At 44.4% G+C, this 25,484-nt stretch overlaps 1 protein-coding gene across 6 annotated transcripts in view; it reads right to left on the bottom strand.

Annotated features, from left to right (window-relative positions):
* The window catches only part of zhx3b (zinc fingers and homeoboxes 3b), an 88,626-nt gene that overhangs the window by 11,420 nt on the left and 51,722 nt on the right, over nucleotides 1-25,484 (bottom strand). For 4 of the 6 annotated variants that reach the window (XM_072556334.1, XM_072556333.1, XM_072556336.1 and 1 more), the window contains one exon: nucleotides 5,808-8,873. In XM_072556334.1, the coding sequence (XP_072412435.1) occupies nucleotides 5,808-8,688 (2,881 nt within the window). In that variant the 5' untranslated portion in view covers nucleotides 8,689-8,873. Of the gene's footprint in view, nucleotides 1-5,795; nucleotides 8,874-25,484 lie in introns of all 6 variants that reach the window. The other 2 variants (XM_072556338.1, XM_072556337.1) reach the window with 1 other exon arrangement.

Below are 25,484 nucleotides of genomic sequence, written 5' to 3'. Positions count from 1 at the left end.
AGTTAAAAGTCAATCACATTACTGTGGTCTGGAGCCATGTGTGGGCCAAACCATGGAAGGATGGCAGATTTCCTTCCCCAACAGTACATTAGTGAACCAAACAGTTGAACAACAGTTGATGATAGTTCATATGCTCATCATTCCTTAGTCTACTTTTATTGGCCAAGCTTTATCAACTTATTTGAAATTCCACCATCTGCCATTTCGAAAACAGACCCTTTGGTCCAACTCGTCCATGCCAACTAGATATCCCAAATTAATGTTGTCCCATTTGCCAGCATTTGGCCCATATCCCTCTAAATCCAGATGCCATTTAGATGTTGTAATTGCACCAGCCTGCACAATTTCCTCTGGCAGTTCTTTAGATTACTCGGTTGTCACATAGAGTCATAAGAGTCATAGAGATGTACAGCACGGAAACAGACCCTTCGGTCCAACCTGTCCACACCGACCAGATATCCCAACCCAATCAAGTCCCACCTGCCAGCACCCGGCCCATATCCCTCCAAATCCTTCCTATTCATATACCCATCCAAATGCCTCTTAAATGTTACAATTGTACCAGCCTCCACCACTTCATCTGGCAGCTCATTCCACACACGCACCACCCTCTGCGTGAAAAAGTTGCCCCTTAGGTCTCTTTTATATCTTTCCCCTCTCACCCTAAGCCTATGCCCTCTAGTTCTGGACTCCCGATCCCAGGGAAAAGACTTTGTCAATTTATCCTAACCATGCCCCTCATAATTTTGTAAACCTCTATAAGGTCACCCCTCAGCCTCCGACGCTCTGGGAAATCAGCCCCAGCCTGTTCAGCCTCTCCCTGTAGCTCAAATCCTCCAACCCTAGCAACATTCTTGTAAATCTTTTCTGAACCCTTTCAAGTTTCACAACATCTTTCCGATAGGAAGGAGACCAGAATTGCAAGCAATATTCCAACAGTGGCCTGACCAATGTCCTGTACAGCTGCAACATGACCTCCCAACTCCTGTACTCAATACTCTGACCAATAAGGAAAAGCGTACCAAACGCCTTCTTTGCTATTCTATCTACCTGCGACTCCACTTGTAAGGAGCTATGAACCTGCACTCCAAGGTCTCTTTGTTCAACAACACTCCCAAGGACCTTACCATTAAGTGTATAAGTCCTGTTAAGATTTGCTTTCCCAAAATTCAGCACCTTACATTTACCTGAATTAAACTCCATCTGCCACTTCTCAGCCCATTGGCACACCTGGTCCAGATCCTGTTGCAATCTGAGGTAACTCTCTTCACTGTCCACTACACCTCTAATTTTGGTGTCATCTGCAAACTTACTAACTGTACTGCTTATGCTCACATCCAAATCATTTATGTAAATGACAAAAAGTAGAGGACCCAGCACTGATCCTTGTGGCACTCCAGTCTGAAAAACAACCCTCCACCACCACCCTCTGTCTTCTACCTTTGAGCCAGTTCTGTATCCAAATGGCTAGTTCTCCCTGTATTCCGTGAGATCTAACCTTGCTAATCAGTCTCCCATGGGGAACCTTGTCAAACACCTTTCTGAAGTCCATATAGATCACATCTACCACTCTGCCCTCATCAACCCTCTTTGTTACTTCTTCAAAAAACCCTATCAAGTTTGTGAGACATGATTTCCGACGCACAAAGCCATGTTTACTATCCCTAATCAGTCCTTGCCTTTCCAAATACATGTACATCCTGCCCCTCAGGATTCCCTCCAACAACTTGCCCACCACTGAGGTCAGGCTCACTGGTCTATAGTTTCCTGGCTTGTCTTTACTGTCCTTCGGAAACAGTGGCACCACGTTTGCCAACCTCCAGTCTTCCGGCACCTCACCTGTGACTATTGATGATACAAATATCTCAGCAAGAGGCCCAGCAATCACTTCTCTAGCTTCCCACAGAGTTCTAGGGTACACCTGATCAGGTCCTGGGGATTTATCCACCTTTAACCAGCACTTCCTCCTCTGTAATCTGGACATTTTGCAAGATGTCGCCATTTATTTCCCTACAGTCGATATCTTCCATATCCTTTTCCACAGTAAATACTGATGCAAAATACTCATTTAGTGTCTCCTCCATTTTCTGTGGCTCCACACAAAGCCCATCTTGCTGATCTTTGAGGGGCCCTATTCTCTCCCTAGTTCCCCTTTTGTCCTTAATATATTTGTCAAAACCCTTTGGATTCTCATGAATACAGCTGACCAGAACTGCAGCTCTCTCTGTCAAAGAAAAGGGGACGTCTCTAACCCAGTCGTACGCTATTTCAAAGCTCACACATATGAATTCCCCAACTGGCACACTGGGTAGGAACGAAGAACAGGAATCAGGGATTTTTACCCCTGTACAGAGTCTACAGATATTGAAGCCAACTACAAGGCAGTTTCCAATTCCCAACATTGAGATGTTACTTTAATAGAAATTTGGCCCTGAATCAGAGTCGATAGGACTTAGTGCCAGCATCACTGCAGATAAGAGTGCTTTTCTCTTTCAACGTAGCCATTACATTTATGGTGTTAAGCTGAATTACTACTGTCTTAACAAAATATCTCCACAGTCACCATTTGTTACACAATCAGAGTGCCAATCCTCCATCCTTAGGTCCACAGGCTTGAAAAAACTATTTCCAAGACATGGTTACCAGCAACCGAAGGGGAAGAAAGGCAAAGGTCTAATAAAACATATTTGGGCTCTTTGAACATGCTCTTTGTTTGTTGTAAGAAATGAAGGAAAGATGTTAGAGTTACTGTCAATATTCATCCAATCAGGTCATGAAGACAGCATCCACATTAGATTATCTTGAAAGGACTGTGTGAATGTGGTACAACATGTCAGCTGACCCATGGGAGGGAATGTTGTGGAAAAAGAGGAAAATGAGGAGGTCATGTAATGACCCTTAGAGCAACATATCCAACCAAAGTTGGCAATCGTAAGGACAATACTTGTCACATTCACGCTCAGAATGAATTTATAGGAAAAGACCAAGTCTCCTTGTAAATGCTGGCAGAAATGTTAACTTTTTTTTTACAAAGTGCCAATCATAACTTACTGTTTTATAAAGTGGGCACCATTCTGCATGATCACAGTGTTTTATAAACGTTAAACCTTTTTATGGCTCTGTTACACTTATGCACTCTTGGCATTACACATGGTTGACAGGAGACTCAGAGTGACTCACAACTGAAAATAAAATGCATTTGAAATGTGTACAAAATTTGGTTTAATTCATTAGCAGTAATCTAGATCGGTGCTTTCGAACTGTGTGCAGAGAGATGGTAAGAAGTGTTCCATGAAATGTCAGGGAAGCAGCACCACCTAAACTGAGCATCAGGGCCATATCTAAGCTTCTGATCTCCTCTGGAGACTCAGTGTCTGTTACTGAAGGCAATATCTGCTGACATTGGGCACTCCAATTAACAGCGCACGCGTAAACGTCCAAAGCCGCATGTGCAGATTTCTGATTCTACACATGTGTAGAAATTTGACATGTGTCCCAGAATTATTTGTTTCATTGAAGCGTGCCTTAGATCATAAGACCATAAGACATAGGAGCAGAAATTAGGCCATTCAACCTATTGAGTCTGCTCTGCCATTCAATCATGGCTGAGAAGTTTCTCAACCCCATTCTCCCACCTTCTCCCAGTAACCCTTCATCCCCTTGACAATCAAGAACCTATCTCAGTCCTAAATATACTCAATGACCTGGCCTCCACAGCCTTCTGTGGCAATGGATCCGCCATTCTCTAGCTAAAGAAGTTTCTCCTTATCTCCTTGATACTGAAAAGGTTGGGAACCATTGATCCATACTTCATGTGAAGAGTTGCATCTCCATTATTTTCCTCTAAATATCTGTACTATTGGTACAGATGCAACGCTTAACCATCCCTTAGTTGGCCTGAGAAGGTGGTGGGGCCTTCCGAACCAGAAATTATTTATCCCCATTTAGTAGATCACTACTGCAAATGCAACCCTAAAGCAGCAACCAGTGAGAACTGAAGTCATGCATTACAATACTGACGATACATCAAATGTACTTAATTGGCTGTAAAATGCCGAGATCACGAAAGGGAGTATATGAGTATGGTTAAAAGCAAAATACTGCAGGTGCTGGAAATTTGAAGAAACACAGAGAAGGCAGGAGAAATGCAGCAGCTCTGCAGCATCCGTGGGGAGAGAAAAAGAGTTTAAATTTCCAATCCGACATGACTGCTCTTCAGGAAAATTAAATAGGTCAGTTTTCATTCATTCTCAGGATGTGGGAGCTGCAGAAACCTGTCATACATTGGCCATCCTCCTAGTTGCCCTTGAGAAAGAGATTGTGAACTGTCTTCAAGTACCACTGCATTGTGTGTGCTGAGTACACTGTTACATAGGAAATTCCAGAAAATTTAACCCCCCCAAAAAAAATCAACTTAGGTATAATTTGTGCATCTTGGAGAAGAAATTGAATAGAGGATTCCCATGAGCACTATCAGGAATACCAGTCTACATTCAAGGACAGTTTGATTAGATTAGATTCCCTACAGTGTGGAAACTGGCCCTTCGGCCCAACAAGTCCACACCGACCCTCCGACGAGTAACCCACCCAGACCCATTTCCCTCTGACTAATGCACCTAACACTAAGGGCAATTTAACATGGCCAATTCACCTGACCTGCACATCTTTGGACACGTGTGAGGAAACCCACGCAGACACAGGGAGAATGTGCAAACTCCACACAGACAGTTGCCTGAGGCTAGAATCAAACCTGGGACCCTGGTGCTGTGAGGCATCAGTGCTAACCACCGTCCCACCGAGATTCTTCACCACCACTTTCCCAAGGGCAGTTAGGGCTGGGTGATGCAAGTTGATCCAACCAGTGATACCCAGCTACATTCCATGAAAGAATAATTTCAAGAAAAGGTACTCGCACAGACTTGCCACTACTCTCCTTCTTTATGATTAAGAGGTATCAGGATCTGATACCCGGAGGAGCAGCACTTGAAGAACAACAGAAGGCCCACTGGGGTCAATACAGTAGCTTCAATAGCCATTCCTCTCCTGCAAACGGCCAGTATATTGAGCTTATGTGCTGCAGCAGAATCTGTACACACACAGTCTGGTTTGCTGGTGCACTACCATGATCACTACATCACCAGACACTGCATTGCACAACTTACTGCTAGTTCAAAACTGAGAGTAAGCAAAGAACTGAGAGTAACCTGTAATTCCAAGATGCCAAAACTCCATGCAAAATGAGGAATGGATTGCTTTGTACAAACGTCATGTGAACTGTTACACACTATAATGTGGCAATTTTTTTTTACAGCAACTCATAATATTCAGCTCAATGAAAAGCCCTCAGAATGGAAGGGGACAATCTCTATGAATTTGTTGATGGCCATCTTAGATCTCCATTCTAACAGCTTGGCTAGGAAACTGATTATAACAACCTTTCGTGATCTGGAATGCATTGTGTGAAGGAATGGTGGAAATAGATTAAACATTAACTTTCCAAGAGGGGATAAACAGCAAGGTCACTGGACTCGTCTCGCTAACTTTTGTTTCTCTCTCTCTCTCCACAGCAGACCTGCCGAGTTTCTCCAGCACTGTCCGATTTTGTGCCTTTTGAGGGGCTCATCTCAGAAGCATCCCTCTCTCTCCAGTCTGGAGCCAACACCTTCATGAGTTGGTTCTATTCTCACCATGGCGAGAGACTGGGCCCTCCCCCTTGTTTTAAGTCTGCCTCAGATCATTTTGTTTTTAAACCTAGCCTGGTTTTTTTAAAAACAGTAAACCGCGCTGCTCCGTACTTCAGGCCTCACCGGAGACGATCTCGGCGTCGAACTCGTTCAGCTCGGCCTGGCCCTCGCGGGTCGACGGCACATCCCAGTTGTCGCTGTTGTCCGTCACGTCCGAGTAGGCCTCCTCCACCGCGGCAGCAGACGAGGAGGCGGCCGCCAACCGCGGCGCGCCGCGGGCCTTCTCCGCCTTGTCAGCCTCGCCGTTGGTCGACTGCTGGTCCTCGTTGCTGAAGTCGGACATGTACATGGCGTCCTCGGTCTGCTTCTCGGCGAACCAGTCGCGGACCTGCTCGTAGCTCATGCTGGAGCGCTCGCAGAGGCGGTCGAGGTCCTCCTCGTGCAGCGCACGGTGCTGCGTGTAGTACTCAAACAGCACCGCCTTCCCGCCCTTTCTCGAGGGCGTCCGTTTGGGCCGGTAACCGTCGCACGGCAGGTCAGTGATCAGGCTGTTGCTGCCCGAGCGGATGGCGTAGATCCCTTTCTTGTAGTCGTCGTACCACTTGAGTTGGCCGTTTTTCAGGGCGTAGCGCGCGTCGCCGAACCAGCGGACGACCTCCGTGCGCGGCAGCCGCGACTTGATGGCAAGCTCGTCGTACTCCTCGACGGTCGGCCACTGGGTCCGCATGAACTGCAGCTTCATCAGGTGCAGCTGGTGCACCGTCTTCTTGTTCTGGCCTTTGTACTTGACGGGGTTGGGAGGCGAGGTGCCTGGAGGCTGTGAGGCCTTGCTGGCCTTGGGCGGCTGCTGCTGCACGCACAGGCCCAAGCCGTCCCTCACGTTGATCTTCATGGGGCTCCCCTTCAATCGCTCCGGGGCCACGATCAGCCGCTTCATGTCCACCGAGCTGCTGTCGCTCGGCGTCCCCTCGCCGTCAGACTCCTCCTCGTCGTCCTCCTCCTCGTCCTCCTCCTCGTCCTCATCCTCCTCACCGGAGTCGGCGTCCGCCCGCCGCCGGGCCTTGGTGGCCCTGCTGTCCGGCTTGGCCTTCCGCCGCTCGGAGAACCAGAGGTCGATCTCCCGGCGGGTCATCTTGGTCTCGGCCCGCAGCCGGTCCACCTCCTCCTCGGGGGGAAAGGGGTTCTGCGCGTAGCTGTGCTCCAGGGCGCTCAGCTGCTCGGCCGACTTGCCCTTGAACTTGGGCGGGGTGAACTCGCAGCTGGTCTGCCACTGGCGCCGGGCCTGGGGGGCCGGTGAGGACTGGGGTCCTCCCGCCGCCGGCTGTGGTGGAGGAGGGGGGGTGGACGTCTCCTCGGGCACCGTCTCGGCAGATGTGCAGGTGTTGGCGGTGCTGGTGTCGAAGGCCTGGTTGCACTTGAGGTTCTTGTAGTTGTAGCGCCGGTCGCTGAACCACTTGCGGATCTCTTTGCCCTGCAAGCCGGTGACCCGGACCAGCCGGTCCACCTCCTCGTGCTCCGGGAACTGGGCCCGCAGGAAGCTCTGCTTCAGCGCTGCCAGCTGCTCCTTGGTTTTCTTGTACTTGTAGGTGCCGAACTCCGAGACCAGGCTGGCGGTGGACGGGTGACTGGACGAGACAGCGACTGCCCCTGGTTGGAGACCTGTCACAGAGGGAGCCGCCAAGATCTTGACACTGGACCCGACCGCTGAGCCCACCGCCTTCTGCGGCTGAAACTTGGGGGAGTTCTGCGGCTTGGGGAGGGTGGCGAGGCTGACAGCGACAGGGGTGCCCGACACGGTGGCTCCCTTCACTATCCCGCCTGGCTGAGTGACCACGATGTTCCCCCCTTGGGTCAACAGCTGGCAGGGGAAGTTGGCCTGCAGGACATGCTGGCCGCCATTGGCGTTGGTCATCTGGGTGGGCAGCACCGTGATGGTCTGCTGAGGCACGCTCTGGATGATGGTGTTGAACATGTTCTTGCGGGCATCCTCGATCTCCTCCGGCGTCCAGCTGATGCCATGCTTCAGCCGCTGGGCAGTGAACCAAATCTTGAGCTGCTCCTCCGGGTACTTGGTCACAACTGTCAGCCAGCACAGCTCAGCCTTCGAAGGGTAGGGGAACTTGTTGAAGGAGTTGTTGAGGAAGCTGTTGGAGTCCATGGCAGCGTTGTACGAGGGGATGCTGCTCAACGGGATCATGACTTTGGGCAGGGAGCTCGAGCTGTTGCTGGATGCTGACCGTTGTATGACAGGGACTATCTGTGCCATGCCTGCCTGCAGGACAGGCACAGATACCACAGCCGTTCCATTGACAGGATGGGAAGGTGCTGTCAGACCATTGGCAGACAGAACCTCCACTACATCCCCACCCTCAGTTTTTTTCACAGCTTCATCAGCCGCCCCTCCTTCATCATTGGACTCTTCCCTTCCAGCATGAGAGACTGTGATCCTCTTGCCCTCCGGCTTGGCCTTCAGCATCTTCATGATGGGCGTTTTGCTGATGGAGATTTCCGACTGCGTTTCTGCTTCCTCACCGTTTTCCTTGCCATCACTGTTTTTGGTCTCGGTGATGCTCTGCTCAACAACTGTCTGGCTGTTCTTTTTGATGACACTCACTTTCAGGTTGGCGTCATTCGGGTGGCTCAGGGTGTTGTGCACTGTCAGGGACTCCTGACTCTTGGCACTGAAGTTACACTCAACACAGACATAAAGTTGGTCCACACTTGCGTCAGAGTGCTCCGATTCTATGTGCACAGTAAACGTGTGATAGTCCTGACTTGTGTAATTGCAGTACTTGCATTCAAATCCACCACGTTCTGCAACATCATTATTATTGATCACTGTGAATGCCTCCTCGCTGGCAGAAATATCCTCAACAGGAAATGCTTGTGGAGAGGCTTCATCATCATCATTGTATTCTGGAGTAATGTCCATTTCTGCTTCGTGCATGGTCAGGGATTTGGCTGGTATCATACAAGGAGTTGTAGACTTTCTCTTACTGGCCATGATGAATAGCAACAGTGTTGAAGAGGGAAGTGGGGGCAGAAGTCTTCAACCTCTACAAAGCACCAACCCCACCCCCTCAGTTCAGAGTCCTCCTTCTGCCATTAAACTTGTGCTGTTTCCAGTGCCTCCAGTTGGGACAGTTCGCCAAACACTGGATATTCAGAACTGCTCAAGGAAGACCCTACCTGCAAGACAGAAGCAAAAAAAAAGTTAGAAATAAAAACAGAAAGAGCTGAAGAAACTCAGCAGGTCTGGCAGCATCTGTAGAGAGAAACAGAGAGTTAATGTTGAGTCCAATATGATTTTTCAAGTAAACAATGCTCAAATCTTTACACTTTCCCAATGAATTCCTTTTGTGAAATTTTCACATAGCTTCTTTTTTTCTGGAAAGGAATGGACAGTTGGCATGAAGGGGCTGTGAACATGATACAAAATATTCACTGAAATGTAAACAAAGTGCAGGAGAAATTCAACAGACCTTGCAGCATCAATGGAGAGAAACAAGAGAAAACATTTCAAGTTTAATATGATTTCTGTTCCGATCATAGTGGACTCAACATTAACTGCATTTCTCTCTCCACAGATATTGCTAGATCTGATGTGTTCCTTCAGTAATTTCTGGTTTTATTTCAGATTTTCAACAATCAAAATGTTTTGCTTTTATTAGTAAAATGTTCATAATTCTCAGTGGCTATATTGATACCAATGCAGTGGGGTGGCTAGCACTGCTGCCTCATGGTGCCAAGGACCTGAGTTCAATTCCAGTGTTGGGTAAATGTTTTTGTGGAGTTTGCATGTTCTCCATGTCTGCATAAGTTTCCACTAGGTGCTCTGGTTTCCTCCCAGAGTCCACAGATGTGCAAGTTAGGTGGATTGGCCATGCTAAATTGTCTAGAGATGTGCACACTTGGTGTATTTGTCATGGTAAATGTGGGGGTACGGGGATAAAGTAGGACACTGTATTTGGTGGGATTCTCTTTGGAGGATCGTTGCACACTTAATGGGCCGAAAGGCCTCTTTCCACACTATATGGATCCTATGATTCTACTGTTGGAAAAATCCATACTATGTTAAACTTTTTTCATTCATCACATCAATTTGCTCCTCTCCCTCAATGTCGAACCATTCAATTTAGTCATCCCTGGCCCAGCAGTAGAACATTGGTGCTGAGTAAATTAGCTGTTTGATTATCCTGCATTACAGCAATGTAATCCAAAAGTAGCAAATTGAATTTGGACATCCTCTTTTATTTTAAATATTTTGTTTTAGTTTGACCTAGCTTAAAATACTCTTTTCTGAGACAAAATCTTAACTTGTGAGCACAGAATTAGAAACTATAGAGTTGGCTGTTTCTTCCAGAAATAATTTTTCATGGATCTTGTTACATGTTACAGAGGCACTAGCAGATGAAAAATACAGCCTCAAAGCTAATTGATTGGAAAATGAGATACACACAAGAGCATTCAGGGAAAACAACAAGTACACTACCTCCAGAGGAAGAGACTCTTCATGGGGCCAGGTGTCTTTGAATGTATTTGAAAATACTCTTGTTGCCACCCAATGGTGCTACTCCATTAACTAGGTGAGCATTTAGTGCTATGATGCAGACAATACAGGGGGCACTTAGTGGCATGATATATTGGTAACATCAGAAGTGAGATGAGAATATAAAGAAATTCACAAAACACTGCAAAATAGATTGTAACATATTTGGACCTCTAGTTCACAAAATACACAACTATGAGAAATTCTCCTCGTGCCAAAGCGGGTCAGTATAGGATGACTAACAGATGTTGCTTTCTACAATCAGTGAATATCTTCATAAATATTGTATCACATAATTGGGATGGTAGACGCTAAACTAGATAGCCCTGTATCTTCTTTCATATATTTAGATTAGATCCCCTACACTATGAAAACAGACCATTTGGCCCAACAAGTCCACACCAACCCTCCAATCGTACATTTACCCCTAACACTATGGGCAATTTAACATTGGGCTATTTAACATTTACCCCTAACACTATGGACAATTCACCTGACCTGCACATCTTTTGGATTGTGGGAGAAAACCCACACAGACATGGGGAGAATATACAAACTCCACACAGACAGTCACCCAAGGCAGGAATTGAACCCAGGTCCCTGGCACTGTGAGGCAGCAGTGCTAACCACTGAGCCATCCTGCCACCCTTAAGTTCATGGAATGTCAAACCTCCAAAAGCCAAATAGATGCATTGACTCCCAACATGTCCACAAGTTGCAAGTGACATAAAATGAAGGGATCAATGACAAATATTGCATTGACAGTATACTGTCACTAGTGACTTCCCAACCATTGGGAATGAGCGGCATGGTGGCACAGTGGTTAGCACTGCTGCCTCACAGCGCCAGAGACCCGGGTTCAATTCCCGCCTCAGGCAACTGTCTATGTGGAGTTTGCACATTCTCCCCGTGTCTGCGTAGGTTTCCTCCGGGTGCTCTGGTTTCCTCCCACAGTCCAAAAACAAATGTGCATGCTAAATTGCCCGTAGTGTTTGGTGAAGGTGTAAATGTAGGGGAATAGGTCTGAGTGGGTTGCTCTTTGGAGGGTTGGTGTGGACTTGTTGGGCCAAAGAACCTGTTTCCACACTGTAAGTAATCTAATCTAATCATTCTCAAGGATTGGATGGCATACTGCTGTAACAGCCTATGAACTACATGTTAACATCCATATGCATTGGGAGAAAGTGAGGGCTGCAGATGCTGGAGATCAGAGCTAAAAAATGTGTTGCTGGAAAAGCACAGCAGGTCAGGCAGCATCAAAGGAGCAGGAGAATCGACATTTCAGGCATAAACGTCGATTCTCCAGCTCCTTTGATCCATATGCATTGGTCTTTTCTCACGCAAAGGTGTCTGAGTTCACTAACAGAGAGTTGTGTGCACTTTATTTGGTATGCTCCAAGACCAATTTGTTCCCTGCAATGTACCCACCTAATGTCAGTTACACATTGCAGAACTGGCCTCTCTCAACATCTGTTAATTGCTGTGATATTGATTCATAATCTCTTTGTTTAAACTCCAGGTATGGAAGGGCACCTATCATTAATGCTTCGGGCATGAGCCCTTCTTGGATGTTGCCTGACCTGCTGCGCTTTTCCAGCAACACATTTTCAGCTCTGATCTCCAGCATCTGCAGTCCTCACTTTCTCCTACCCATCATTAATGCTCATTATCCAGTTTCTTTTTATTACATAAGTACAGGTCATTCTGCTATAATGTGCATTTCATTAATGCAAATTCACTATAACACGATTGATGAATTGGGAACACTGTTTCTAAAGCGCAAACTTTTAAAGCATGTATTGGTTATAGCGCAATTCCATTTGTTAAAAGGGGCTGCTAGTTTGCAATGTTCTTATAACAGAAGGTTGCGTGAGAACGGAACTACCACGTTATAGCAGAACCAACTGCACAAGGTGCTATTGTTTCAGAAAGTTAGCACTAAGCAGAGATATTGTCTGTCAGTTTTCTTCTCTGTTTTGCATTGCTTTCCTCTGCATCTATGATTTGTTTAAATGATAAAGAAGGTAGTCATCCTGAACCTTGCGCTAGGGTAAGAAACAAATAACTTGTTCACTGGTTGAATAATTGGAAGGTTTTAAAAGAGAAAATTAAGTCATATCTCAAAATTTACCTGAAAGGGCTTTAATATTTTGCGGTTGCTGTGAAATTGAATTTAATTCCCTGAATCACTTGAGTTATTTGGGATATTGTTCACCACAAATAGCCTGGAATGCCAGATGTGTTATCATCATGTTGATCACCTACCAAACGTGTTTGACAGAATGGGGAAAATTCAGCAACTGAAAGATAGTGGCACCTGTTGAATTGATGTCCATTCAGAGTTGACAACAAATGTGTCAGCTAAACCCCCATAATATCTCTCTTACCAGAGTTCTCTCATTCAAAGCGGTTTGACAGCTTGTCAAGCCAATTTCCAATGCATGGAAGGTGACGATATTGATAGATTTTGCTAAAATGTCCAACTAAGCATAATGACAGACAATGCTATTTTACTCATTATGCTAACATAATCAACTTCACTTAAAACTATGTACCATTCGTTCATATTCAATGTAAAAAAAGACATTCTTTTATGTAATACAAGTAAAACAAATCAATTCATTGATTCACAATTAGCCTGGTCTCACTTGAATGCTCATTGGTTCACATTTCCAAAGAAATGAGGAATGTACATGGAATTGCATGAGAGATCATAGGATTCAGTGGACACAATGAGAGGCCTTTACTTTTAATAGCCCTTGCATCAGGCTGTTCAGATGTTGAGCAGCAACCATAAATTCCAAAATCTTGGCATTACCTGACTCACTGACAGTACAACAAATGATACGGAACTAGAGACTATCTAGTAAATATAGAACATTTGGGAAAAGAGAAATAAAACAAAAAAATAAGCACTAGAACAAGCAACCTAATTTTTCTTTGTGGGAAATTATGAGAATTATATTTAAGGACCAAATGCATGTGCAATTATTTTCACAAGTTAAGGCACATGGAGTCACAATTGCCAATGCGCTATTTGCATCATTTCAAGGAACTCTTGATGCACAATGCCAAGCTAATGATTAACACCATTTGCATTCATAGGTTTGAGTGGCAGCAGAAGCTGATGGCGTAAAAGGTCAGAATGACCACATAAATCAACCCTATCTCCAAAATCAAAAAGGCACCTTGGGCAGTTTGCTGCTGAATACAACAAGCTGCAGCAATGGGTCCCCAGACAGAAGGCACCAATCCAAGGGCAATGCAGCCAACAACTTCATTGTTATTCCTGCTTTTTCAGAGAGCTCAAACAGCAACCTCCAACAGAAATTTCTTCATCAGGACCTACTTTAAAAATTGAAAGCAGATGGGATCGTAGTATACTTTTAAAAAACGTACAGCAGAAAAAACGAAATGCCAAGTCTCTACAAATCATTTAATCAAGTTACAGTTAGAATTTACAACTCAATTTACAAGGATGTTCCAGCCTGGAACGGATACAGAAGAGATTGACAGAGACAATCCCAGGGTCAAGAGGCTTTATATTATGATGGAGGAACTTGAAAATTTTGAATATTATTCATAAGTGGGAAGTGTAAGACACTAGGACACATGGGTGTCACTGGCTAGACCAGCATTTCTTGTCCATCTACAGTTGCTCTTGAGAAGGTGCTGGTGAACTGCGTTAAAATTACTGCAGTCCATTTCACAAAGGAACAAGTTTCAGAATTTTGACCAAATAACACAGAAGTCAGGATAATGAGTGATTTGAAGGGGAACTTGTATCTGATGCTCTTGTCCTTCTGAGTCATAGTGGTTATGGGTTTGAAAGATAATATCAAAGGTGTCTTGGAGAGTTCCTGCTGTGCATCTTGTAGATGGTACACACTACCAGTACAACGCATCGATTGCGGAGGGAATGAATGCTTGTGAATGTGGTGTCAATCAAATAAACTGCTTTGTCCCGAATACTGATGAGCTTCTTGAAGGCTATTGGAGCTGCACTCCTCCAGGCAAGTGGAGAGTATTCCATCACACTCCTCAACTACTCTGTAGCCACATTATTTCCATGGCTAGCCCAATTTAACTTCTGGTCAATAATAACTCCCAGGATGTTACTTGACTCTTGCAGTCTCAAACTTTGTTATGATTAGATTAATCCCCTACAGTATGGAAACAGGCCCTTCAGCCTAACAAGTCCACACCAACCCTCCAAAGAGTAACCTACCCAGACCCTTTCCCCTACCCTATATTTACCCCTGCCTAATGCACCCAACACTATGGTCAATTTAGCGTGGCCAATTCACCTGACCTGCACATCTTTGAACTGTGGGGGAGAACCCACACAGCCACGGGAAGAATGTGCAAACTCCACACAGATAGTTGCCCAAGGCAGGAATTGAACCCAGATCCCTGGCACTGTGAGGCAGCAGTGCTAACCACTGAGCCACTGTACCGCCCATTATTATTGTGCAGGTCTTGCTACATTTGGACATTACTTCAGTTCTTGAGTCATGAATGGTGTTGAACAATATGCAATTATCAGCCAACATCCCCACTTCTGACCTTAAGACGGAGGGAAGGTCACTGATGAAGCAGCTGAAGATGGTTGGGCCAAGGACACTACTCTGAGGAACTCCTGCAATAATTATCTGCAGCCAAGATGACTGACCTGCAGGAATCACAACCATTCTTCTTTCAGCCAAATATGACTCCAACCAACAGACAGTTTTCCTTCTGATTCCTACTGACTCCAGTTTTGTGGTTCTTTGCTCCTTAATGCCACACTGTCCCATGCAGCCTTGATGTCAAAGACAATCACTTCCATCTCATCTCTGGAATTATCTCTCTTTTCTCCAGGTTTGAACCAAGGTTGTAATGAGGTCAGGAACTGAGTGGTGCTGGAGGAGCACAAACTGAGCATGACTGAGCTGTGTGCTGCTTGATAGCACTATTCATGACCCTGTCCACGTGATTGAAGGTAAAACATAGGTGGCACAGGTATTTGGCTGGGTTAGATTTATCCTGCTTTTGATGTACAGGACATACCTGGGAAATTTTCCACATTGTTGGGGTGTAGCTGTACTGGAGCACTTTCGCTTGGGATGCAGCAAGTTCTGGAGCATAGCCTTCAATACTACTGGTGTCAGGGCCGATAGCCTTTGCAATATCAAATGTACCCTGATATCACATGGCACATCACAAGTTGATTTGGCTGCAGACTGGTATCTCTAATTCTGGTGACCTCTCAAAGAGACTGAGATGGATCATCCACATGACACTTGAGCCTGAAGGTAGTTGCAAATACTTTGCCTTATCTTTTGCACTGATATGCTTATTTCTTCCACCATTGAGGATGGCGGTATTTGTGGAGCCTCCTCTGGTGAGTTATTTAATTGCTAATCACTATTCAAGATTAATGTTGCAAGGCTGTGGAGCTTTGGTCTCATCTATTGGTTGTGAAACCACTTCAGTCTGTCACTTTCTGCCTTATGCTGTTTGGCGTGCAAATAGTCTTGAGTTGTAGCTTCACCAGACTAACAGCTTTTTAGACGTGCCTGGTCCTGCTCCTGACACATCCTCATGACCTCTTCAACAATGCAGAGTTGATTCCCTGTCTTGCTGGGTAGGGTATGTCAAAGGATATGCCAGGTTGTGTTGGAGTACAATTCTGATGCAACTGATGGCCCACAAAGCCTCATGGATGCCAATCTTGAGTTGCTAGATCTGCTGTATCTACCCCATTTAGCACAGTGATTGTGCATGATGGAGGATACCCTCAAAGCAAAGATGGGATTTCACATCCACAGGATTGTGCAGTGTTCTCTCCTATCAAGACGGTCATGGACTGATGCATCTGTGGCAGGCAAACTGGAGAGGATGAGGTCAGATATACTTTTCCCTCTTGCTGGTTCCCTCACCACCTGCTACAGTCCCAGTATGGACTCAAGACATGTTGCTGCCAAGCCGCTCTTGGTGATAGATCTTGAAGCACCCCCACCCAGAATATATTTTGTTCCCTTGTCACCCTCTACTTCCTCCAACAGGTGTTCAACACAGAGGAGTACTGAAGAAGGGCAGTACTGGTAGGCAGCAGGTGAATTCGTCACCCAGGTTTGACCTGAAGCCTGTGGAAATAGGCTTCTTAAGACACAGGAACAGAAGTAGGCCATTCAGCCCAACGAGTTCGCTCTACCATTCAATGAGGTTATAGCTGATCACATAAACCTCAAATCAACTTTTCTACTTTTTCTCCATAACCATTGATACCCTTATTGATTACAAGTCTGTCTAAATCAGTCTTGGATAGATTAACAGCCCAGCCTCTACAGTCCTCTGTGGTAAAGAGTTTCACAAGTTCACTGCACTCAAAGAAAGCAATCCTCCTCAGCTCTATCTTAAATATACAACCACTTGTTCTGAGATGATGCCCTCTGGTCCAAGACTCTCTCACAAGTGGAAACAACCTTTCTCCTTCTGCCCTTCAAGTTCCCTAATAATCTCGCACATTTCAATAACATTGCCTCTTATTCTTTTTTTTATTGGGTATTGGCACAATCTAGACAACCTCTATTCATAAGATGATCCCTCCACATCTGGTATTAACTTAGTGAACTTTCTCTGGACTGCCTCCAATGCCAGTGTATCTTTCTTTAGATAGAAGACCCAAAACTGTTCAAAGTACTCCAGCTGTCATTTGACTACAGCCTTGTATTGTTTTAGCAAATTTCCCCACTTTTGTACTCCATTCTCTTTAAAATAAAGACCAATGTTCCATTTGCCTTCCCTATTACCTGCTGAGCTTGGATGCTAGCATTTTGTAATTCATGAATGAGGACTCCATGATTCCTCTGTTCCATCATTTTCTGTAGTCTTTCTCCATCTAAATAACATTCAGTTACTTTATTCTTCTTGCCAAAGTGCATAACCTCGCATTTCCCTACATTGTATTATACCTGCCAAGTTTTTTTGCCTATTTGCTTAACCTGTCTTTACCCCTCAGCAGAGTCTTTGTGCCAACCTCACCACTTGTCTTTCCACCTATCCACTAGCTTGACTATAATATAGTCACTTTCCTCATTCAAGTTCATTTATATTGTAAATAGTTGTGGACCTAGCACTGATCCTTGTGGCACAGGTTACCATCCTGAAAATGGTCCCCCATTGCAATTCTTTTTCTTTTATAGTTAACCAATCTGCAATCCGTGCTAACATACTACCTCCAACACAATGGACTCATCTTACTGAATTAACTATTGTGTGGAATCTTATCAAGTGTTTCCCCAAAAATATATATCACATCCACTGTTTACCCTTTATTTATTCACAGATCAGGGCGTTGCTGGCTAAACCAACATTTGCTGTCAATCGCAGAGGTTCAATTAAAAGTCAACCACATTGGGGTGGGTCTGGAGTCATATGTAGGCCAGACCGGGATGGCAATTTCCTAGTAAACCAAATGAGTTTTTCCCCCAACAATTGGACAATGGATCATCATTAGATTCTTAATTCCAGACTTTGTTTTTACTGAATTCAAATTCCACCATCTGCCATAGCGGGATTTGAATTTGCGTCCCCAGAACATGACCTGGGTCTTGTGTTTAACAGTCCAGTGATAATGCCAATAATCCATCACCTCCCCTTAATTCTATTTATTACTATCTCAAGGACTTCTTGTAAATTTGTCAGGCATGATTTTCTCTTCATGAAGCTATGCTGATTCTGCTTAATCATATTCTGTATTTCTAAATAGAACAAAGAACAAAGAAAATTTACAGCCCAGGAACAGGCCCTACAGCCCTCCAAGCCTGAGCCGATCCAAATCCACTGTCTAAACCTGTCGCCCAATTCCTAAGCATCTGTATCCTTCTGCTCCCCACCTATTCATGCATCTGTTCAGACGCATCTTAAATGAATCTACCGTGCCTGCCTCTACTGGCAACACGTTCCAGGCACCTATCACTCTCTATGTAAAGTACTTGCCACATGTATCCCCCTTAAAGTTTTCACCTCTCACCGTGAAAGCGTGACCTCTCGCTATTGAATCCTTCACCCTGGGAAAAAGCCTATCTCTATCCACCCTGTCTATACCTTTCATGAGTTTGTAGACCATGATTTTTCAGGTCCCCCCAATCTCCTTTTTCCTAATAAAAACAATCCTAACCTACTCAACCTCTCTTCATAGCTAGCACCTTCCACACCAGGCAACATCCTTGTAAACCTTCTTCACACCCTCTCCAAAGCGTCCACATCCTTTTGGTAATGTGGCGACCAGAACTGTACACAGTATTCTAAATGCGGCTGAACCAATGTCTTGTACAATGTTCTGCTATTGCACCTTTTACAATAGACTCTAACATTTTCTGAGTAACATGTTAAGCTAACTGGCCAATGGTTGCCTGTTTTTCTTTTGCCTCTTTCCCTTCTTAAATAAAGATATTACATTGGGAATGTGCCAATCCTCTGGAACCTTTCTGGAATCTAAGATTCCTGGCAGAATACTACAAGTGCATTCAATATGTTTGTAGCTACTTCCTTTCATATGCATCCCCTCAGGGAACCTATTGGTCTTTAACTCTTTCAGTTTCCCAAGCAAGTTTTCTCGGGTGCTTTCATGGGTTCCAGAATCAATGCTGAGGACATGTATGAAAACTCCCAGCAACTGTTTAATACAGTGCACCATCTCTAAGCTAGATTTAACTGAGCTAGCCAAATGAATAGGACATACCCAGGGATGGTAATGGTGTTACTGGTGTAAGGTGTGACTCCATGACTATGACTGCTTCAGGCTATTGCTTGTCTAGTCTGTGAGGCAGCTTTCAATTTTGGCACGAGCTCCCAGATGCTGGTAAGGAGGACTGTCAATGTGGTTCCCTGTGCATAGGTCAAAACCAAGTGATCTACCCAGTCTCATTACTTTTTTGAGACTTACTAGTAATTGGTACAACCGAATGTCATCCTACACCATTTCAGAAGACAGAGCACAGCAGGTCAGGCAGCATCTGAGGAGCAGGAAAATCGATGTCTTGGGCAAAAGCCCTTCATCATCCTGATTTTCCTGCTTCTTGGATGCTGCCTGACTTGCTGTGCTTTTCCAGCACCACTCTAATCTAGACTCTGATCTCCAGCATCTGCAGTCCTCTCTTTGGCTCATTTCAGAAGGCAGTTAAGAGTCCACCACATTGTGGTTATGGAGTCATGTGTAGGCAAGGCAGTTTCTCTTTCACAGACATCAGAGAACTAGATGTTTTTTTTATGACAATCAGTAATGATTAAGTAGATTTATTATTGTCACATTTACCGACATACAGTGAAAAGTATCGCTTTGCGTGCTGTCCAGGCAAATTATACCTTGCATAAGTACATCAAGGTAATAGAAGAGAATGCTGAATATAGTGTTACAGCTACAGGGAAGGCTCAACCTAATATCTTTATTTAAGAAGGGAAAGGTCAACTCTGATGTATATTAGTTTCACAGTCATCATTAAATTTTCAGTTGCGGGTTTTTTTTTTACAAAATTGAATTCAAATTCCATTTTCTGCCATCATGGGATTCAAACCTGACTCCGCAGGATATTTGCACTGCACCACAAGAGCCCTTTGGTTTACTCTTAGGTTGACATAAGCCTGAGGACTATCATTACATGTTTTGTGCTGTATACGTACTTCACAACCTTTTACTATCACAGTACTGGTTCATGGTTGAGAGTGTAGTGCTGGAAAAGAACAGCAGGCCAGACAGCATCCGAGAAGCAGGAGAATCAACGTTTCGGGTACTGGTTCATGTCAGTTCACAGGTTAACTAACATCTCCCAGTGGTTATAAAATCTTTAGTGTGGGGCAATGAATATAAATGCTTATTTCTTTACAAGGGATTAAGTAGTTGAAGGAAGTAAAATGCAGTGGATGGATTTTTATCTGAGTATGTTTTTAAATGAATGTATCAGTTGGTACTTAGAACTTTGTTACATCTCAGCATGGTTTCTGATATCTGCCCATAAGAGATACTGGGTGAGTTGATATTAAAGAAATAAGGGCAAAGAATTGTAGTGAGGGAGTTAACTGGCTTCAGTTGGCGTAGGGACTGTAAAGAGCCATGGGATCGGGTAGAGGGACATAGGTTAGCATATAGGACCTAAGGATCCATGTAGGTATGAGAAAGGATGGGTTGACATGGATGGGGAATGATGGTTGAGGGCTGTTTTTGGTATTTTTTCCCCAGACTACTGATCCAGACGTTTCATACATTCTTCCTCCACAGCTGGCAGCTCCTGTGTTCACCTTTGAACTCTTTGTGGGGACAGCAGCCCTTCTCCAGTTAACACTCCTTCACCCCCAGAATAAGGATTAGATTATCTGGGACCCTTCCTGCAAAGCTGCAAGTTTTCCCAACTCAGTATGAAAGTTCAGGCCCGAGTCTTTAAAGAAAAGCAAGGAATAACTCAAGCACGCAGTTTCTTTTTATTATGTGTTGTCTATACGAATGATTGAGTGATACATTTTAATTCTTGGAGACTGAGAAAAATCCTCTCAACCGTAGACAATGCTGCAAGAAGAATAGCCCGTGGCATCATGCTAGTTCATTCCAGTGATATGGGCCGCCAAGACATCAATCTATAAAGCACTCTTGGTACAGGTAAAGCTAGGATCAGTCTGGATTATATTTGATAATAGAGCATTGTTGTGGTCAGGTGTTGATTTCTGCTCAGTACAATTCCAGAGATCTACTCGTTTCTTCTGTAACAGTACATGTTAATGGTCAGTCTCCAACTAGGGTCTATACTGTAGGTTTCACCTAATATATTATTTCACCCACCACAAAGACAAAGTCTAATGTTGAAGGAGAAAGCCAGCTATAATCTTATTGACACTCTGCTTTCTGATGTCCTTACTAAGATATTTGTCAATCAGACAATATGCACTGACAACATATATTTTTGAGGGTATGAGATTGGACAAATGTTGGGCTATTTACCTGCAGTGGCAAAAGGTGGTGTGGCATCAGAACCGAACACTCTTCCTGTTCATTTACCAGTGAAACAGAATGAGATCTGCTCAGTTCCATTCTCCTAACTTCAGATTGTCAGGTCATTGAAAGGCCCCAGTACACAATCGCTAACTCAGCATTAGCTGGTAATCAAATCCACTGCGTTTGGATTCTGCCTTTCACAATGAAGCCATTGCAGGAGATTTAAATTTTTATAAACATGCTCCTGCTATTCTTTGAAGGTGGTCTACATAAAATTGTAAATACACATCTCCCTTTGATACACGTTAGGTTAGTGTGAAAGCCTTGGGGGTGGAGGGGGTGGGGGGTTGGGGATTTGAGGATTTGGGTGGGAATTTAATTTAAAACCACTGAAGTCATCATAAAACAGCTGCTGCATCGGCATGTAAATTCTGCCCAACTACATCAGGTTTGATATATTGTTTCCAACAGTGAATGCAAGAGAATTGTATGCAGATCAGAAAAAAATGCAATCGTTAAAAAAAACCTTCCAGCAGACAAGCCAGTGTTAACAGTCTCACTGTGGTCTTCACAGGCAGTGGAAGGTGAATGTGCTTTAACCACTGACTGCCTTGGGGAATTAGATTAGCAGCTTGGTACTGCACTGCTTGGTGCTGCAACAGCAGTCTATCAATTTTTTTGCTCTCTCCACTTGATTGAATTGCTGCACTTATTAATAGGTGGACAACAGCTGTCCCCAGGAAAAGAGAACACATTTCTGTTTGCAGCTTGTCTCCACATCAAGCAGCTTGATTGATGTGGTCTGTATTTATCTGAAGGAGCCAAAATAAAATAACCTCTTAATGGGCCAAACACAATTATACCTTGCTACAGTGTGGAAGTAGGCCATTTGGCCCATTGAGTCCACACTGAATTTCCGAACAGCATTCCATCCAGATCCACGACCCTACCCCATCCCTGTAACCTGCATTCCCCATGGCTAATCCACCTAGCCTGCACACCATAGAATCCCGACAGTGTGGAAACAGGCCCTTCAGCCCAACAAGTCCACACTGACCCTCCAAACAGTAACCTACCCAGAACCATTCCCCTACCCTACTAGTCTACATTTACCCCTGACTAATGCACCTAACCAACACATCCCTAAATACGATGGGCAATTCAGCATGGCCAATTCACCTAATCTGCACATCTTTGGATTGTGGGAGGAAACTGGAGCACCCGGAGGAAACCCACACATACACAGGGAGAATGTGCAACTCCACACAGCCAGTCGCCCAAGGCTGGAATCTTGGGTCCCTGACGCTGAGGCAGCAGTGCTAACCACTGAGCCATCATGCTGCCCTGGACACTACAGGCAATCAAGCATCGCCAATCCACCTAACCTGCACATCTTTGGACTTTAATTGAGATTATGTTGAAATCTGGATTTTTATTTTAAAAGAAGCTGGCCTAATAGCAACCGTGTAACCACTGTCAATTGTCATAAAAACGCATAAGGTTCACAAATATCCTGGCTGTCATGTGACCCCAGATCCACAGCGCCAGGGGGGTTGATTCTGATCTCTGCCCTCTCTGGAATTAGGATCGAGTAATACGTGTTGGCATAATTAGTCATACCCAAATTCCATGAAAAAACTTTAAGTAAGCCAACATTTCAATTAATTTAGGAGCCTGACTGCATTGGTACTTTGGGAACAGAAGAGGATAGTCCAGTATATTGGTTAGTGAGGAATCAAAACATCCAGTGGCATTAAGGAGTTTAGCAGATACAAAGTAGATGGAGAGATTGATCCTACGTTTGACATGTTCTGCATTTGATCTGGGGTGACTAATGTCAGCATGGTACAACAAGTGGAAACGTTCTGTTCCAAACTACCAGCCTCTTGCACCGTGCCAAACCAAGTTAAGGCTGAAAGGCCATATTTTTACTTTATCTGATATTTATCATAAGTAAGTGGAATAAACAAGGAAACAAGAATAGAAGGAAGCAATAATGCAACTTGAGCTCCGCTCCCAGTCGGCAATCCTTCTCAACTGATAGCACTCTTAACTGAAATCACAAGTTGCTCGTTCAAGTCCAGGGTTTGAAACTGACACTCCCAGTGCGACACTTAGAAATGCAGTACTGTCAGGGGTGTTGTCTTTCACATGAGATGTCAAACTGAGGCTCAATGCACCTGCTTTGATGGATTTAAAAGAAAAACAAAAGAGGAGCAGGGTAATACTGTACTGGCCAGCATTTACATTAAATCATCAGAAGAACAGATTATCTGGTCATTACCATTTGCAGAGTCTTGCTATATGTTAATGTGCATATTGGCTGCCATATTTCCTAAAGATATAATCGCTATAGTCCCACAGAACTATAGACTGCTGTCTCATTGCAGCCGATTGGTGATGGCATAATCTGAGGGCCACCATACCTCAGGTGAGGGGAGAGAGTCCTTCATGGTTACCTCAGCCAGTGTGGGAAATTGATGGTCACTCTGTTGACCATTACTTTACATCACAAACTGACCATCCAGCCAACTTAGCTAACCAACCCCACTTCCTCCAATACAACTCAGTAGCTCAGTGATTACACTGCTGCCTCACAGCATCAAGGACTCAGGTTCATTTCCTCCGAGTACTCCGGTTTCCTCCCACAATCCAAAGATGTGCAGGTTAGGTGAATTAGCTATGCTAAATTGCCCATAGTGTTCAGGGGTGTGTAGGTTAGGTGCATTAGTCAGGGGTAAACATAGAGTAATAGGGGAATGGGTCTGGCTGGGCCAAAGGGCCTGTTTCCATACTGTAGGGATTTGATTCTATTCTATTCTTTTCAACAGTAACTACAGTTCAAAAATATACTTCAATGGCTGTACACTGCTTTGAGACATCTGGTGACAAAGACAAGCATTGCTGACTAGAAAGGTATAGTTACACACACGCACATATGTCAGTGCAGTTAATCCCAACACCGTTCTGGGTTAATGCACTCAATAGCAGGTTTCCGTTTGCAGCTGCCGAATGGTTGAAATGAAAGAATCATAGACCGTGTAACTGTAACTGACGCTGTGTCTGTGCAGGAAATGCTCTCCCTTGTGCTGTGGTACAAATGTACACAGCCTGCAGAGAATGTTTGTGAATCTTGTGAAAATTGCACCAGAGTAAAGGAATAAAATGAAAATTGACCTCAAAGTTTCCGACCAAGTTTTGAACGCCATAGAAATGCCTGTAATCCAATGCCAAGTGCCTCATACTGGAGTAGGCCAGGGGCTTAGCAACATAGGCGTAGTAGAACAAATTCTTGAGGTACAATTGGATCTGAAAGAACCCCAAAGGGGAAGAGGGGGGAAGAAAAGACTTGTGACTAAGACACAGTTGGAGCATCTTAATGGAGCAACTGAAGATTTGGAATGAACCAGCAGATGTCACCACTGTTTTCAACATTAATAGCACAGGGTCCCATCAGACATCTGTAAAGGATATCAAAAGGAGTCAGTCAATGTGCACAGAGGGTATAATTGGATGCCCTGGTTTCACTGCACACATACATTTAACTGTGACTGCTATCTGCAGCAGACGAGGCAACTACTGACTTTGTGAGGTTTTGCTAACGCAACTGTAACTACCAACAAAGCTATGACAGGCTTACATAGGGAGCAATAGGTGTCGACAAACATGCAACCTGAATGCAACCACTGCCACATTTTTGATGGATGCCCAAAGCACATTTTCATGGAGAAACACAATCGGTTTCATTCTAAGGTAGTCAAATGTAACCCAGCTCTTTACAAAAGACAGATGAATGAGCAACTGGCTCCTTGTGCGTTACGTGCTGCCTGGTATAACTGTTGAAGACTTTGTACTTTCGCCCAACAGTATTCAATCTGTACAAAGAATAAATATTCAGAAGCGTTTCCCAGGGTGGAAAATTGACTGCAAGTATATCACTAACTTGTAATACACTGGCATAGTTCAACTTGTAGAGTCAGAATGGCCCTAAAGTAAGATCAAGAAGATTAGATATACAAAAAAAAAGCTGGAAAAACTCTAAGGTCATTGACCTGAAACATTAACTGTTTCTATAGAGGCTGCTGGACTTGCTGAGGTAAACAAAATAGAATTGGAAAACCTTTCAGATTTCCAGTATCTGCAGTATTTTCTTTATTAGTGAGTTTTGAGAAGATTTGTAGCTCAGGTTGAGGTTCTGGATGTAGGTTTTCTTGCTGAGCCAGAAGATTCAATTTCCAGATGTTTTGTCACCCTACTAGGTAACATCTTCAGTGGGCCTCAG

The sequence above is a fragment of the Chiloscyllium punctatum genome, chromosome 37 (genome assembly GCF_047496795.1).
Source record: "Chiloscyllium punctatum isolate Juve2018m chromosome 37, sChiPun1.3, whole genome shotgun sequence".
In the NCBI taxonomy this organism is placed as follows: domain Eukaryota; kingdom Metazoa; phylum Chordata; class Chondrichthyes; order Orectolobiformes; family Hemiscylliidae; genus Chiloscyllium; species Chiloscyllium punctatum.
Note: the sequence above shows the minus strand (reverse complement) of the source record. Positions and strands in the feature narration are given on the sequence as shown.